The sequence below is a fragment of the Brassica napus genome, unplaced genomic scaffold (genome assembly GCF_020379485.1).
Source record: "Brassica napus cultivar Da-Ae unplaced genomic scaffold, Da-Ae ScsIHWf_1768;HRSCAF=2400, whole genome shotgun sequence".
Taxonomy (NCBI): domain Eukaryota; kingdom Viridiplantae; phylum Streptophyta; class Magnoliopsida; order Brassicales; family Brassicaceae; genus Brassica; species Brassica napus.
Window position 1 is genome coordinate 1 of NW_026015185.1, and position 16,289 is coordinate 16,289.

A 16,289-nucleotide genomic window follows, 5' to 3' on the forward strand; every position below is an offset into this window, starting at 1 on the left:
TTAAGATCTCATTGTGAAAAGTAAAGTTTGTGTCAAGAGACAAATGATTGGTCACTTGTACTTTGTTGATAGTGATTTGACACTGGACAATGTAACGACAAGAATTCACATTACTAGCATATAATAAAATTACTTATTGTCGGGGGTAGGTCAGGGCATTCGAACCGGAATCGGCCAGAATAACCGGAACAACTCACAATTGTATTATTATATAAATTGATCGGGTTTTGCAAACTTTAACATACACTTTATTAATTATTATTAATTTTTTTAAAAATCAACTTGCTATAAAAATATACATATTTTCAACAAAAATAACAATTCACTTCTATTTTTGTCCGCTAAAACATAGCAACATTCATATACATAAGAAGAATGTTACATTTCTCTTGATTTACAGAGAAATACTATATTTTCTTCTATAAATGTTGGATAGTATAAAATTTATCTATTTCAAACAAAACATTGGAGTGTAATTCACATTTATTTGAATATGTTCCACTAAAATATAGAACTGTTATATTTCTTTCTATTTATATAAAATATTATATTATTTTATATAAATGGTGGATAATATAATACCCATATTTTTTGGTGAACGCCAAAACCATCGACTGCAATAAAAAATTATAGGTACAACGAAAGCAAATTTGACCGAGCGGAGAATTAAAATAATCGCTAGTAAACCGCTGAAAATAAAATTTGGGAACCAGTTGACGCTGAAAAAATCATCGTTTCTTTCACCTCTCGCAATCAACCACAAGTCAAGAAAAGCAAGCTGATGTTGTTTCATGAATGCATGCTGGGATGTGTTTTGCCGTGGTGATAGTTCAAATTTTCTGCCGCAACCACTGGTTTTGGCGTTCACCAAAAAAACAAGGGTAATATTTATCTATTTTAAAAAATATTCGAAAGAAACTCACATTTATTTTATAAATTTTCGATTTCTAAAAAAAGTGGATTGGTATGATCTTATCTTTGTTCTCAGAAAACTTTAGATTTTTTTTTGTTTAAATCTAAATAAAATTTTAACAAATCACGGATTTTATTATGTTTTTAATTTAAGAAAAGAAAAGAAAGTCAAAAGAGCTATTAAAAGGGTGAAAAAACCATCCAAAATCTCTCAAATGTCACCTGAAAAAAAGTAAAAAAAATAAACAAAACGCTGCCCGAAACTCATGCCCGAACTGCCCGACTCCTTCCAAAGTAGTAATCCCCCTCTCTCTCGATTCTATTTTTTTTTCTTCTCGTTGATAAAAAAAAAACTCTCTCTCTCTCTTCTCTCTCTTTCTCTCGCTCGCTGGATCGAAAAAAAAAAAACAAAAATCAAAGGCGGCTTTCGATTCGCGTTCTTCGGTCTCCGCCTCTCAACGGATTAATCGTTCTTCTCGTGGTTAGATATTCGCGGATCAGGTACTTGAATTTAAAAAAAAGGAATCGTAATCGTATCTTCTTCTTCTTCGATTAATTAGGGTTTTCAATCGAATCGAATTGTGTATTTTGAAAAAGGGGAAAAAAAAATGAGAGACGTCGTCTATGCATGGGAGGGGGCTTTCTGAGGATAGGAAGAAAGGTCATCGTCGGCTTATGTTTAGACCTCCTTCGCGTCTAATTTCAAGCTTGGAGGCTTCTGGTGGTTCTTCCTCTCTATCTCTCTCTTCACCTTCTTCCTTCTCTAAGGTAATCAATTCTCCCTTTTTCCAACTTGATTGCTTGAAGATTGGTTCAATTGGATTTAAAGTCGAGATTTTTTTGATGTTTTCGGATTTGATTGGTTCAATTGGATTTAAAGTTTTGATTTTGATGATGGTTATTGCAGGACGGGAGGAGGATTAGTGTTGGTGACTGTGCTCTGTTTAAGCCGCCTCAGGATTGTCCACCGTTCATTGGTTTGATCCGTTTGCTCGTTCCGGAACGAGAAGGAGGAGGCAGCTTTAAGGTTCGTGTGAATTGGCTGTACCGACCCGGTGAGTTGAAGCTTGGGAAGGGCGTCCTTTTGGAGGCTCAGCCTAACGAGATCTTTTATTCCTTTCACGAGGATGAGATACCTGCTGCGTCTTTGCTTCATCCGTGTAAAGTTACCTTTCTTCCCAAAGGCGTTGAACTCGCATCTGGAATCTCTTCGTTTGTTTGCTGGAGGGTTTATGATGTTATGAATGAGTCTATTTGGTGGCTCACTGATCAAGATTATATCGATGTGAGTGAGATCGTAATCATTATTATCCAATTGTTGTTCTCTTCTGTTTCTTCTCTGGTTTTGACAACCCTTTTTTTTGTTTCTTTGTGCAGGAACGTCAACAAGAAGTAGATAACTTATTGCGTAAGACTCGTTCCAAGATGACATTACAGCAGGGTGGTCGTTCTCCTAAGTCAACGAATAGTCCGACAACATCTCAAGCGAAAACGGGAACAGAAGGTATGCAGAACAGCAGCTCTTCTTCTTCACAGGGTAAAGGAAGGAAGAGAGAGCGTGGTGATCAGGGTTCTGAATCTGTGAAAAGAGAACGCCCAAGTCGGATTGATGATGGTGGTTCTGGTTTTGTAAGAACAGAAAGCAGTTTGAAATCTGAGATTGCAAAAATTACTGAGAGAGGGAGGCTAGTGGATTCTGAAGGGGTTGAGAAATTGGTACAGCTCATGCTGCCTGAGAAGAATGAGAAGAAAACAGATTTGATTGGGCGGTCCATTCTTGCAAGCGTTGTAGCAGCAACAGACAAGTTTGATTGCCTCAGTCGTTTTGTCCAGCTGAGGGGATTACCTGTTTTTGATGAGTGGCTACAGGAAGTTCATAAAGGGAAAATTGGGGATGGGAGCAGTCCCAAAGACAATGGTAGATCAGTGGACGATTTTCTTTTGATCTTGCTGCGTGCTCTTGATAAGCTGCCTGTGAATCTCAATGCTCTTCAGACTTGCAACATTGGAAAGTCTGTTAACCATTTGCGATCACATAAGAACTCGGAAATCGGGAAAAAGGCAAGGAGCTTGGTTGATACATGGAAGAAACGTGTTGAGGCAGAAATGGATGCCAAGTCGGGATCTAATCAGGGTGCATCTTGGCCTGGAAGATATCGTCAGTCTGAAGTTTCTCATGGCGGTAGACATTCAGGTGTATCTGCTGATGCAGCCAGGGCATCAGCATCTCATCAACATCCATCTAAGTCCGTGTCTGTCATAATACCGTCAGATAACAACATGAAGTCTGCAACCACATCTCCAAGTTCTACTAGATCAGCACCATCACTTGGAACAGGTGTAGCTGTCGTTAATGATGGGCAACAAAGAGATACTGGTGCAGTCCATAGGGAAGTTGGGCTGAGCAGGAGCTTCTCATCACAAAGAACAGCAACTGAAAAGACTCCTGACATACCTATGGCTGAAGGTTGCAGTAACAAGTTAATTGTTAAGCTGCCAAAACGTGGTCGCAGTCCGGCACAGAGTTTTAGTGGAGGTTCCTTTGAGGATCATGCAGCTGGTAGTAGCAGGGCTCCATCACCTGTTCCTTCAGAGAACAATGATACAAATCGACCTAATTTTAGCCTTGATGGGTCTAGTAAAATAGAAGATATTATCAAACCCACGTCTCCTACCTTAGGAGATGTTGTGAAAACTGGAAAAGGGGATAGTGGATCACACAGCTCAATGAATGCCTTGATTGAAAGTTGTGTCAGGGACTCTGAGGCAAATGCATGTGAGGCTGGTGTGGATGACGTTGGAATGAATCTTCTAGCTTCTGCTGCTGCTGATGAAATTTCCAAATCCCCTGTTGCATCACCCGCGGTATCCCTGGTTTCAGATTCCTTGATGAATGATATTTCAGAGAACCATACAACAGGCTTGCCTAACGAGCAAGCTGAAGCTCTTGCCAAGGATCCCACCATTGTTGAACATGTCGGTAGTAGTGGCGAGCAGTTGGCCTCTGTAGTGAATGTGAATGATTCTAAGCCCTCTGATTCAGAAATGGAAGAGTTGCAAAGATTGGTGGATCAGTGCCTAGAAAGCAATGAAAATTCAGATGATGTTGCCCCAACCGCTGGGCACACATCAGGCATTAGGGGAAACATTTCTGATGATGGTGATAGTCGGGTAGTTGCTGACGTAAAGACTGAAGAGATATCAGAGACAGATGGAGTGGCAGATACAGTGATGAGGACAGGAAACTCTGCCTTACGTAAATGTAAAACCGTTGGCAAAAGTCAAAATGAGGATTCTTTGACTGCTGAAGATTCACATTTGGAGGCTGCTGGTGGTGCTCAGGTGGAAGATAAACCAAAGGTGATATTAAGTTCTGAGCTAGTTAATAAAATGGGTGAAGTGGTTTCAGTTTTGTCAGAGTTTGCCAAGGATAGGAGTACTGAAAATGTTGATAGATCGATGCCAGAGAAATTGTCTGATGATAATGATTGTGGTGGAACAGCTAACGATCGAAAGGCTGCTTGTACATCAGTGGAAACTTCTGCGCCAGCTGAATGTAAAGCCATCGTATTATGTCCCAAAGTAGAATCCTTGGTTGTTGCAAATTCACACTCTGATAACAAGGAAGAGCATAAACCCCCGGTAGTCTTGAGTTCTGAGTTGGATAAAGAAACGGCTGAAGATGTAACTGTTTCGTCCGAGCTCCCCAAGGGCATAGCTGCAGAAAAGATGGACGTGGGGATTAATCATGTGAACCAGACAGATAAACAGAGCAAGCCTGTGACAGCGCATCTGTACTCATCTTTAACTAACGGTGAAGTTGAGCATGTAGAGGCGTCTCTAAAGAGTGCTGAAGTCGGAAAACGGTGCGCCACGACAACATGTGATGATGGGGATGAAGCCGAGGAATGTACCTCTGTTGCCAAAGATGTTCCTTCAGTTTCAGCTTCAGCTTCAGCTTCAGCAGGGTCAGAGCTAGAAGCCAGAGTTGAATTTGATCTAAATGAAGGTTTCAGTGGGGATGATACACGAGATGGGAATTCAAATAACTTCTCTGGATCATTATCTTTAACACCTACTCCTTTACAGCCCAGTCTACTTCCTGCATCCGTTACAGTTGCTGCTGCTGCAAAAGGTGCATTTGTTCCGCCTGATGATCTGTTGAGAAATAAAGCAACTGTTGGCTGGAGAGGATCTGCTGCCACTAGTGCCTTCCGGCCACCTGAGCCAAGAAAAGTCCAAGAGGTGCCACTAAACATGAATAATGTGGCTTCCTGTGATGCTTCGACAACTGCTGGCAAGCAAACAAAGACATTCTTCGACTTCGACCTAAATGTACCGGATGAAAGAGTTCTTGAAGAGCTGTCTTCCCAAAGATTTGCCAATCCCTCTGGTGTACTGGATCTTGATCTAAACAGACTTGATGATCCAGCCGATATGAATAATCATACAGTAAGCAGTGGTCATCGGGTGAATTCAACTTTTCAACAGACAAACTTATCTTCTGGTGGTAGTAGGGATTTTGATTTAAACGATGGACCTGCTGTTGATGATGTTAACGTTGTTGAGTCATCTCTGGGTTTTAGTCAAAATTCCCGAAGTGCACAGCCAATGATCAGTGGAATAAGGCCTGGCTTCTCATCTTGGTTTCCTGCTGTTAACAATTATTCAGCAATGAGCATTCCTCAAGTCTTGCCTGAACGTGGCAATGGACCGCAGAGAATGGTTGGTCCAACATCTGAAGTTTCATCATATACACCTGATATGTACAGAGGCCCTGTTTTACTGTCTTCTCCAGCAGTTTCATTCCCACCATCAGCATTTCAGTATCCTGGGTTTCCTTTTGGTTCCAGCTTTCCTCTTTCCTCAGCAAATTTTTCAGGTGCTTCAACACCATACATGGACTCTTCATCAAGTGGCAGGCTATGCTTCCCTCCTGTCAACTCTCAAATATTGGGTCCAGGAGTTGCCATCCCTTCTAACTACCCAAGGCCTTATGTCGTTAATCTCCCAAACAGCAATGGTGGAGTTTCGGACAGCAACAATGCAAAATGGTTGAGATCTGGTCTTGACTTGAACTCTGGACCAGGAGGGCATGAAACTGATGGCAGAGATGAAGCAGCACTTGTACAAAGACAGCTATCTTCCTCTGGTTCTTTACCCTTGAAAGATGAAGCAAGAATGTATCAAATGTTTGGTGGTACTCTCAAGAGGAAGGAACCAGACAGTGGTGGATGGGATGGATACAAGCAACCCTCTTGGCAATAACAAACCTCAGAATCTCTTTGTAGGCCGTTGCACTAAGCATGTAAGCATATTTTTACTCTCTTCTTTCAGCTCTAGCATCTTCTGTTTCTTTCTTTATATTATCTCTCGCTGACTGTGTTTCTAATTCATCTTTGTTGGCTCTTAGGTACTCTTGAAGATAAAAGCAGACGCTAACTTAGTTCCTTATCTCTTTTAGAGATGCAAGCGAGTGTTTAGTTTATGTTTTTTTTTCTCTTTTTTTTTGGAGCTCTGCTGTAAAAGAAAAAATGATGGTCATTGTTGGTATGAGACTGGTAAAATCTGACATGGTTTGTGTATTATATAGTCAGCAGCAACTCTTTTGTAGATTTTTTTACTTGTGGTTAGTTATGGTTGAATCCACATTTCAGAACTTTTAGTCTCTGTTATAACAAAATGGCTCATATATTGCAATAACAGGTAGTAACTGATTGTACCATCTGCTAACTCACAACCCACATGTGTACATAGTTCCTCCAAAAATCTCTCTCTCCCCTGCGGTTTTCCCTTGGTGGTTGAAAGCTTGGGATTCAAGAGAGGTTTTGCAGAGGAAGAAAATGATTACTGTGCTGCAGAAGCCATGTAACAACCAAAGGGGAGATTTTGTACCACTTCCTGGTACAATATAGGGAACAGTTACAGCAAACAAAGCAAGACTTTGGGTTAAGAAACTCCACTATACAGCAAACTACGCAGCTCTTTTTGATTTGAATGTTTCATTATACCTTGAGACAAAACCGTGCAAATGGTTGTTCTGAGATTCCTTAAAGAACCTGCATTGCTTCCACTCCACTGATCCCAAGCATTCCAACATCATTTGCACCATCTCCAATTGCCAGTTTTGACTGGTCTTGTCACCTATGCAATTATGGAACCTTCAAGTAGCTAACATTACCGTCTCAAAATCTTGAGATGTTCTACATATTCTGTGCCTTGTGAAGAACATGTTTAGGAGCAATCGGTGAGTGAAGAAGCCAAATGTCACTGGAAGCTACTCAAATAGCTTCCGAGTCTCATTGTACAAAAAGTTAATGTCTGTGTCAAAGAGAGACAATGATTGACTTGTACTTTGATGACAGTGATTTGACACTGTACAATGTAACCAAAAGATCCTCGCATAAAAATCATAACCAAACATAACTTGTTGTGGAGGGTAGGTCACCACATTCAAACCGTAATCAGCCAGAATAAACTGGATCAAATCACAAAATTATTATATAAACTGATCGGTTTTGTAAACTTGTGGAAACAACTTATTCATGCTTATAATTTTAGTTTGCTTGCTATATAGATAATCTCTCTTCTAGTTTTTTTCCACTAAAAATAGAATTTTTCAAATACATAGGAATTTTACTCCATTTTTTTACGACACTTATTTTATAAGATAAGTATTAGTCATGGCTGATACGTTCCAAAGAGACTCTCTCTCAGACCAGATCTGATCTACATGGAAAAAAGAAAATTTCAATATTTCTTATCTTCTTGGCAAGAGAATGTGCACATATCTAAAGATACAGAAAATGAAGATTTTACTCCAATATGTTATATTTTTTTTTCTATTTTTAGATGAATGTTATATTTTCTTCTATAAATATTAGATAATACTTCCCAGTTTCTTAAAAAGTGTGTTTAGAGTTTTATTTTTATTTCAAAAAGTGTGTCGTTTTTTATTTTCAATACAAAATTTAAATAAATGTTCATTTTTAACCTTATTGTATTAGTGTATTAAATAAATAAAAAAGTGTGTCAACGGATAAAATAGAGTTTCTAATTAAATTTTAAATACGCGAGAACATTTTTTAAAATACACTATATGAAACAAAATGAGCAGATCATTTCTCTAATTTTATTTTATAAAGTACTCACATTTATTTTTGAGTTTGTTGATTAAAAATGATCCTAAATTTCGTTTGATTTTTATAAATGATCAGACTTTTTTTTGTGTTTAACCCAAATAACTTTTTTTTTAAATCACGAAGTTCGTTTTGTTTTAAATTTAGGAAAAAATTAGAAAAATCAAAAAGAGCTATAAAAAGGGGGGAGAAAAGAAAAACACACTCAAATGTCACCAGAAAACCAAAAACAAAATAAATAAAAACGCTGCCCGAAACACATGCCCGAACTGCCCCGACTCGTAGTACCCCCCTTTTGCCTTCGTCTCTCTCTCTCTCTCTCTCGATTTTATTTTTTCTTCTTCTTCTTCTTCTTCTTCTTCTTCTTCGCTGGATCGAAAAAACAAACAAGGGCGTGCTTTCGATTCGTGTCTCGCACTCTACGGGGGTTTCTTCTTCTTCTCGCTGTTGGATCTTCGCGGGTTGATTGGATCAGGTACTCGATTTCAAAAATCAATCCCTAAGGAATCGCATCTTCTTCTTTTAATCTCAATTTTAGGGTTTTTTTTAATCGCAAACCAATTCTGAAAAGGAAGACGAAATTGTGTTTGTTTTGATTCGAAAGGGGAAAAAATGAGAGACGGCTATGCATGGGAGGAAGAAAGGTCATCGTCGTCTGCTTATGCTTAGACCTCCTTCGCGTCTAATCTCAACCGCTTCTTCTTCTTCGTCTCTCTCTCTCTCTTCACCTTCTTCCTTCTCTAAGGTAACTTGATTCGTCTCAATTGGCTTTTGATTGGTTCCGATTTGATTTAAAGTTTTGATTTTGATGATGGTTAGTGCAGGACGGGAGGAGGATTAGTGTTGGTGACTGTGCTCTGTTCAAGCCGCCTCAGGATTGTCCACCGTTCATTGGTTTGATCCGTTTGCTGGTTCCGGAACGAGAAGGAGGAGGTAGCTTTAAGGTTCGTGTGAATTGGCTGTATCGACCCGGTGAGTTGAAGCTTGGGAAGGGCGTCCTTTTGGAGGCTCAGCCTAACGAGATCTTTTACTCCTTTCACGAGGATGAGATACCTGCTGCGTCTTTGCTTCATCCGTGTAAAGTTACCTTTCTTCCCAGAGGCGTTGAACTCCCATCTGGAATCTCTTCGTTTGTTTGCTGGAGGGTTTATGATGTTATGAATGAGTCTATTTGGTGGCTCACTGATCAAGATTATATCGATGTGAGTGAGTGAGTGATTAAAATTCGTTATCCAATTATGTTTCTTCTCTGGTTTTGACAAGTCTTTTTTTTTTTTAATGCAGGAACGTCAACAAGAAGTAGATAAGTTATTGTGTAAGAGTTTACAGCAGTGTGGTTGTTCTCCTATGTTAACAACATCTCAAGTGAAAACAGGAACAGAAGGTATGCAGAACAGTAGCTCCTCTTCTTCACAGGGCAAGGGAAGGAAGAGAGAGCGTGGTGATCAGGGTTCTGAATCTGTGAAAAGGGAACGTCCGAGCCGAGGTGATGATAGCGGTTCTGGTTTTGTAAGAAAAGAAAGCAGTTTGAAGTCTGAGATTGCAAAAATTACTGAGAGAGGGAGGCTAGTGGATTCTGAAGGGGTTGAGAAATTGGTACAGCTCATGCTACCTGAGAAGAATGAGAAGAAGACAGATTTGATTGGGCGGTCCATTCTTGCAAGTGCTGTAGCAGCAACAGACAAGTTTGACTGTCTCAGTCGTTTCGTCCAGCTGAGGGGTTTATCTGTTTTTGATGAGTGGCTACAGGAGGTTCATAGAAGGAAAATTGGGGATGGGAGCAGTCCCAAAGAAAATGATAGATCAGTGGACGAGTTTCTTTTGATTTTACTACGTGCTCTTGACAAGCTGCCTGTGAATCTCAATGCTCTTCAGACTTGCAACATTGGGAAGTCTGTTAATCGATTGCGATCACATAAGAACTCAGAAATTGGGAAAAAGGCAAGGAGCTTGGTTGATACATGGAAGAAACGTGTTGAGGCAGAAATGGATGCCAAGCCTGGAAGACCTCGTCAGTCTGAAGTTTCCCATGGCAGTAGACACTCAGTTGTATCCTTTGATGCAACCAAGACATCAGTGTCTCATCTACATCCTTTTAAGTCCGTGTCCGGTATTTCAGATAACAGCGTGAAGTCTGCAACCACCTCTCCAAGTTCTACTAGATCAGCCCCATCACCTGGAACAGGTGTTGCTGTTGCTAACGTTGGGCAGCAAAAAAATACTGTTGCAGTCCACGCAGAAGGTGGGCTGAGCAGGAGCATCTCATCACAAAGAACTGTAACTTTTGAGAAAGCTGAAGGTTGTAGCAATAAGTTGTTGGTTAAGCTGCCTAAATGTGGTGAACGTGGTGGTGAGCACGAGAAGGCTGTTAATGAGTCTAGTAAAATAGAAGATATTGTCAAGCCCACGTCTCCTACCTCGGGAGATGATGTCAAAACTGAAAAAGGGCATGGTGAATCACACAGCTTAATGAATGCTTTGATTGAAAGTTGTGTCAGGGACTCTGAGGCGAATGCATGTGTGGCTGGTGCAGATGATGTTGGAATGAATCTTCTAGCTACTGTTGCTGCTGATGAAATGTCCAAATCCCCTGTTGCATCACCCTCGGTATCTCGGGTTTCAGATTCTTTGGATGGCTTGCCTAGCGAGCAAGCGGATAATGTGAATCTCACCATTGTTGAACATGTCAGTAGTAGTGGCGAGCAGTTGGCCGTTGTAGAGAATGAAAATGATTCTAAGCCGGGAGATCTTGATGAGAACTCCGATTCAGAAATCGAAGAGTTGCAAAGATTGGTGGATCAGTGCCTAGAAAGCAATGAAAATTCAGATGATATTGCCCCAACCGCTGGGCACACATCAGGCATTGGGGGAAACATTTCTGATGATGGTGATAGTGGGGTAGTTAGTGACCTAAAGACTGATGAGATATCAGAGACAGATCGAGTGGCAGATACAGTGATGAGGACAGGAAACTCTGCCCTACGTATATGTAAAACCATTGGCATAAGTCAAAATGCAGATTCTTTGACTGCTGAAGATTCACACTTGGAGGCTGCTGGTGGTGCTCAGGTGGAAGATAAACCAAAGGTGATATTAAGTTCTGAGCTAGTTAATAAAATGGGTGAAGTGGTTTCAGTTTTGTCAGAGTTTGCCAAGGATAGGAGTACTGAAAATGTTGATAGATCGATGCCAGAGAAATTGTCTGATGATAATGATTGTGGTGGAACAGCTAACGATCGAAAGGCTGCTTGTACATCAGTGGAAACTTCTGCGCCAGCTGAATGTAAAGCCATCGTATTATGTCCCAAAGTAGATTCCTTGGCTGTTGCAAATTCGCACTCTGATGTAGTCGATGATAACAAGAAAGAGCAGAAACCCCCGGTAGTCTTGAGTTCCGAGTTGGTTAAAGAAACGGGTGAAGATGTAAAAGTTTCGTCTGGGTTCTCCAAGGGAGTGGCTGCAGAAAAGATCGACATAGGGATTAATCATGTGAACCAAACAGATAAAAAGAACAAACCTGTGACAGCTCATCTGGACTCATCTGTAACTAAGATTGAAGTTGAGCATGTGGAGGCGTCTCTAAAGAGTGCTGAAGTCGGAAAACAGTGCGCCACGACAACATGTGCTGATGGGCATGAAACAGAGGAATGTACCTCTGTTGCCAAAGATGTCCCTTCAGTTTCAGCTTTAGCAGGGTCAGAGCTGGAAGCCGGAGTTAAATTTGACCTAAATGAAGCTTTCAATGGGGATGACACACGAAAGGAGAATTCAAGTAACTTCTCTGGATCGTTGTCTTTGACATCTACTCCTTTACAAACCAGTCGACCTCCTGCATCCATTACAGTTGCTGCTGCTGCAAAGGGTGCTTTTGTTCCGCGTGATGATCTGTTGAGAAATAAACCAGCTGTTGGGTGGAGAGGATCTGCTGCCACTAGCGCCTTCAGACCAGCTGAGCCAAGAAAAGTCCAAGAGGTGGCTTCCTGTGATGCTTCTACAACCGCTGGCAAGCAAACAAAGACACTCTTGGACTTCGACCTAAATGTACCGGATGAAAGAGTTCTTGAAGAGCTGCCTTCCCAAAGATTTGCCAATCCCACAAATCCCTCTGGTGTACTGGATCTTGATCTAAACAGACTTGATGATCCAGCCGATATGAATAATCATACAGTAAGCAGTGGTCATCGGGTGAATTCAACTTTTCAACAGACAAACTTATCTTCTGGTGGTAGTAGGGATTTTGATTTAAACGATGGACCTGCTGTTGATGATGTTAACGTTGTTGAGTCATCTCTGGGTTTTAGTCAAAATTCCCGAAGTGCACAGCCAGTGATCAGTGGAATAAGGCCTGGCTTCTCATCTTGGTTTCCTGCTGTTAACAATTATTCAGCAATGAGTATTCCTCAAGTATTGCCTGAACGAGGCAGTGGACCGCAGAGAATGGTGGGTCCAACATCTGAAGTTTCATCATATACACCTGATATGTGCAGAGGCCCTGTTTTACTGTCTTCTCCAGCAGTTTCATTCCCACCATCAGCATTTCAGTATCCTGGGTTCCCTTTTGGTTCCAGCTTTCCTCTTTCCTCAGCAAATTTTTCAGGTGCTTCAACACCATACATGGACTCTTCATCAAGTGGCAGGCTATGCTTCCCTCCTGTCAACTCTCAAATATTGGGTCCAGGAGTTGCCATCCCTTCTAATTACCCAAGGCCGTATGTTGTTAATCTCCCAAACGGTAGTAGCAATGGTGGAGTTTCGGACAGCAGCAACAATGCAAAATGGTTTAGATCTGGTCTTGACTTGAACTCTGGACCAGGAGGGCATGAAACTGATGAAGCAGCACTCGTACAAAGACAACTATCTTCCTCTGGCTCTTTACCTTTGAGAGACGAAGCAAGAATGTATCAAATGTCAGGTGGTACTCTCAAGAGGAAGGAACCAGACGGTGGGTGGGATGGAGGAGGATATAAGTAATCGTTATGGCAAATAACAAACCTGTGAATTTCTTTGTAGGCCGTTGCACTAAGGCTGTAAGCATATTTTTACTCTCTTCTTTCACCTTATGTTGTCTCATGTTTGTTTCTCTCTCGTTCTCTGACGTTGTTTCGTATTCCTCTTGTTCGCTCTAGGTACTCTGAAGATAAAAGCAGACAGCACGCCACAAAGGACAGTTTCTTAGGAAAAAAAAGAAAATCTGACCCCTCTGTTTTACAATCATTCGTGTAGATACACCTCCAAACAGTTTCTGTTTTTCACAGGCATGGCTTATAAAACTCTCAGATAGATAAACCAAGACCATCATCATCATCGCTTTGTTTATTTGCTCTCATCTCCCAGAGTTTTACCAGGTGATCTTTTTAAAAACAACACACTACTCTTTGCCTTGTCTAACATCTATGTATCTGGACCAAAAGGCAAGACGAGAGTGTTTAGTTTATGTTTTTTTATAAAGTTCTGCTGTAAGAAAGAAAAATGATGGTGATGGTCCTTGAAGCATTGTTGGTATATGAGACTGAGAGATTAAAATTTGCCATGGTTTGTATTATATAGTCAGAACTCTTTTCTAGATTGTTCTACTTGTGGTAGTTGTGTGTCGAACAAGTGAACACTTTTACTCTCTGTTGCAACAAAATGGCTGATGATATATATTGCAGTGACAGGTTTGAAACAAATAAAACATAATTGAGTTTGACAATAATAGTAAAAGCTCTCTATCTCTCTCTTCCATGTAAACTATTGATTGACTATGATTGACTATATATATATATATATATAATGTCTCTCATTTATCATACAAACTCAAAAGTGGAATACAAAACATCAGACAGAGTTTGGGTTATCATCAATGCCGGGTCACTATCCTCCCACACAAAACGTTTCTGTCCAAAAACAAAGAGGTGAAGTCAGTGTCTTTTTCAAAGGAATCTAGAAGCAGAAGTCTATGAAGGTTTATTGTGTATACACTCACGATAAACACCCGTGGTGATTCGACTGTTGCTTCTTCTTTTTCTTGGTCTTGTCCTTCTGTTTAACCACCGGTTTGATCACTTCCTTGATTGCCGAATCAAAAACTGCTTTGACATTCTGCAAAATGTAAACTCTCAACGCTCAAGAGTTGTCTAAGACTATGCAGCTCGAGTCAATGTAAATGAATCTGTTATATACCTGTTGAGTTTTTGAGCTACATTCAATGTAATATGTTGCACCAATTAGCTTACGCAATTCCTCTCCCTGTCACCCCAAAACGTTTAACTCATACACACACAAAGCTACTGAAATCTACTGAGATCAAACCTGTGCAGTAGTTACAGGGGATAGTCCAGGATGGTCAGCCAGATAATGCTTATCCTCACGGAGATCTACATTTTGATGTAGTAACTAAGAATCAATAATACATGCAACATATCTGAAACAATGCAGAGGCAAATGCTCATCAGTTTCTTACCCAATTTGGTACCGACAAGAACTAATGGAACTCCTGGAGCAAAGTGTTGGAGTTCAGGGATCCACTGAGACTCAACAAGAAGAAGTCATACATAACATTAGAAATGACTTGACATTGTTACAAGTCTTATTGAGTTCAAAGAGAGATGCATGAAACAAAACCTTTTTAAAAACATTTTCATAGCTAGCTCGGCTGACCAATGAGAAAGACAAGACGAAAACATCTGCTCCTCTGTAACTTAAAGGCCTTAATCTGTTATAGTCTTCTTGCCCTGCAAAACAAAACACAACCCAAACAGGATCTTGGTCTATGCAACAATATCTCAAATCAATCAAAAGAAAAGAAATGTTGGTTACCAGCAGTATCCCATAGCCCTAAGTTCACAGTAGTTCCTTCAACTACAACGTTTGCACTAAAGTTGTCAAAAACCGTTGGTACATAGTCCTGTTTACAACCAATTCACAGTTTTGCATAAATCAACTCTAAAGAAAGATTGTTAGGAGAAAGAGAACACAAATATCTGGATCATAGTTCATGCATAATCCCCCTAGTAAAGGAGCTAACTTTGAATCACACAGATGAATTCTAAGAACCTTTAAGCAATAGGGAAGCTAAAATTTGACAAACCCAGAAAGATTTTCAGTAAAAGATTGAAACTTTCAAGAACATTCTGAAGAATCCAGATGTTGTTAGGAGAAACACAAAGCTGGATCTTAGTTCATGCATAATCCCTATAAAAAGGAGCTAACTTTGAATTACAAAGATGAATTCTAAGAACCTTTAAGCAATAGGGAAGCTAAAATTTGACAAACCCAGAAAGATTTTCAGTAAAAGATTGGAACTTTCAAGTGAATCTGAGAAACCCAGATGAGATTCTTGATCAAAATTTCAGAGAGAGAGAGGTGTAGTTAACGAACTACTCACAGTAGGGAACTTGTTGCTGGTGTAGCAGATGAGCATACAGGTTTTACCAACGGCACCATCACCAACAGTTACACATTTGATGAACTTTGAAGCACTTGAAGCCATTCTTCTTCTCTACAACACATTCACAAGAATAAAACAGAGAGAGAGAGATAAAAGTGAGGTGATGATTACTTTAATATGAGAGGAGTGAGATAATTAAATATAAATGTGTTTAAATGGGTGTTTGTTGGCTTTGTTTTGAAGGAGCGGTGGTGAACTCACATGATGAGCATCCATCTTTTGCTTCTTGAGTTAATGACACAACACCAGTTGTTACAATACATATTATTACGCCACGGTAATAACCATTTACTATGCAGTCTTTAATAATAGTCACGTTGAGCAATAGTGACAAGTCAAGATGGCTGATGATGTCATTCATATCATATGTGCATGCACTAACATGTACTGTTGAATACATGTTTTTGTTATTTTTGTGTTTCTCTCGGATATGCCATGTGAAATAGTATAGACTATAGAGCATAAAAACTTCTTCAATGGTGAGATACTCTTATAAGTATCAACCCAAATACAACATTGGTTTTTTTAATTAAAATTTGATTATCTATTTATTTAAAAAAAATCTAAATCATTATGACATGTGAAGATGGGCTTCTCAAAAAGAAAAATATTACATATCTAATTTAAAAAACTTTTCTAGCATTTCCACACCATTTTCCTTCTTTTTCAATATTTTTCTTTTGTTCTCATTGGATGATCCTTTAAAATACTCCTAATGTGGATGTTCTAGCTTATTATGAGTTTTATATAGAATTTTAGGATGTTTTATCATTAAACAAAACAGCTCCATAGAAAATCACTGAAACCAG

At 39.8% G+C, this 16,289-nt stretch overlaps 3 protein-coding genes across 4 annotated transcripts; 2 read left to right on the forward strand and 1 right to left on the reverse strand.

Moving 5' to 3' along the window:
- Positions 1 to 1,213: 1,213 nt before the first annotated feature.
- LOC125598862 lies at positions 1,214 to 6,577 on the forward strand. Its single transcript, XM_048772600.1, has 5 exons — positions 1,214 to 1,413; positions 1,510 to 1,680; positions 1,820 to 2,197; positions 2,290 to 6,220; positions 6,326 to 6,577. Exons 2-4 carry the CDS (start codon positions 1,537 to 1,539, stop codon positions 6,178 to 6,180), a joined length of 4,413 nt encoding a protein of 1,470 aa, XP_048628557.1. The 5' UTR covers positions 1,214 to 1,413; positions 1,510 to 1,536; the 3' UTR covers positions 6,181 to 6,220; positions 6,326 to 6,577.
- A 1,734-nt stretch (positions 6,578 to 8,311) lies between these two features.
- Positions 8,312 to 13,616, forward strand: LOC111212185. Of its 2 annotated transcripts, XM_022713627.2 has the most exons (5): positions 8,312 to 8,526; positions 8,656 to 8,796; positions 8,876 to 9,253; positions 9,336 to 13,078; positions 13,178 to 13,616. In XM_022713627.2, exons 2-4 carry the CDS (start codon positions 8,677 to 8,679, stop codon positions 13,020 to 13,022), a joined length of 4,185 nt encoding a protein of 1,394 aa, XP_022569348.2. In that variant the 5' UTR covers positions 8,312 to 8,526; positions 8,656 to 8,676; the 3' UTR covers positions 13,023 to 13,078; positions 13,178 to 13,616. The 2 variants fall into 2 exon arrangements, with proteins under 2 accessions (XP_022569348.2, XP_048628559.1); XM_048772602.1 differs by lacking the exon at positions 8,312 to 8,526 and having other exon boundaries at positions 8,871 to 9,261.
- A 51-nt stretch (positions 13,617 to 13,667) lies between these two features.
- Positions 13,668 to 15,695, reverse strand: LOC125598863 (rac-like GTP-binding protein ARAC10). Its single transcript, XM_048772603.1, has 8 exons — positions 15,418 to 15,695; positions 14,850 to 14,937; positions 14,655 to 14,764; positions 14,494 to 14,557; positions 14,343 to 14,407; positions 14,214 to 14,279; positions 14,017 to 14,132; positions 13,668 to 13,927 (listed from the first exon to the last, which is right to left on the reverse strand). The coding sequence occupies exons 1-8, from the start codon at positions 15,520 to 15,522 to the stop codon at positions 13,891 to 13,893; spliced, it is 651 nt and encodes a 216-aa protein (XP_048628560.1). The 5' UTR covers positions 15,523 to 15,695; the 3' UTR covers positions 13,668 to 13,890.
- Positions 15,696 to 16,289: the final 594 nt, after the last annotated feature.

Excerpts from the sequence above, each read along its gene's own strand:
- LOC125598863 (XM_048772603.1), bottom strand. The coding sequence starts at position 15,522 with ATGGCTTCAAGTGCTTCAAAGTTCATCAAATGTGTAACTGTTGGTGAT. Across the intron at positions 14,938-15,417 it reads CCAGCAACAAGTTCCCTACT|GACTATGTACCAACGGTTTT; the intron begins GTGAGTAGTTCG and ends GGTTGTAAACAG. Across the intron at positions 13,928-14,016 it reads AATCACCACGGGTGTTTATC|AAACGTTTTGTGTGGGAGGA; the intron begins GTGAGTGTATAC and ends GTTTTTGGACAG.
- LOC111212185 (XM_022713627.2), top strand. The coding sequence starts at position 8,677 with ATGCATGGGAGGAAGAAAGGTCATCGTCGTCTGCTTATGCTTAGACCT. Across the intron at positions 8,797-8,875 it reads CACCTTCTTCCTTCTCTAAG|GACGGGAGGAGGATTAGTGT; the intron begins GTAACTTGATTC and ends TGGTTAGTGCAG. Across the intron at positions 9,254-9,335 it reads CTGATCAAGATTATATCGAT|GAACGTCAACAAGAAGTAGA; the intron begins GTGAGTGAGTGA and ends TTTTTAATGCAG.
- LOC125598862 (XM_048772600.1), top strand. The coding sequence starts at position 1,537 with ATGCATGGGAGGGGGCTTTCTGAGGATAGGAAGAAAGGTCATCGTCGG. Across the intron at positions 1,681-1,819 it reads CACCTTCTTCCTTCTCTAAG|GACGGGAGGAGGATTAGTGT; the intron begins GTAATCAATTCT and ends TGGTTATTGCAG. Across the intron at positions 2,198-2,289 it reads CTGATCAAGATTATATCGAT|GAACGTCAACAAGAAGTAGA; the intron begins GTGAGTGAGATC and ends TTCTTTGTGCAG.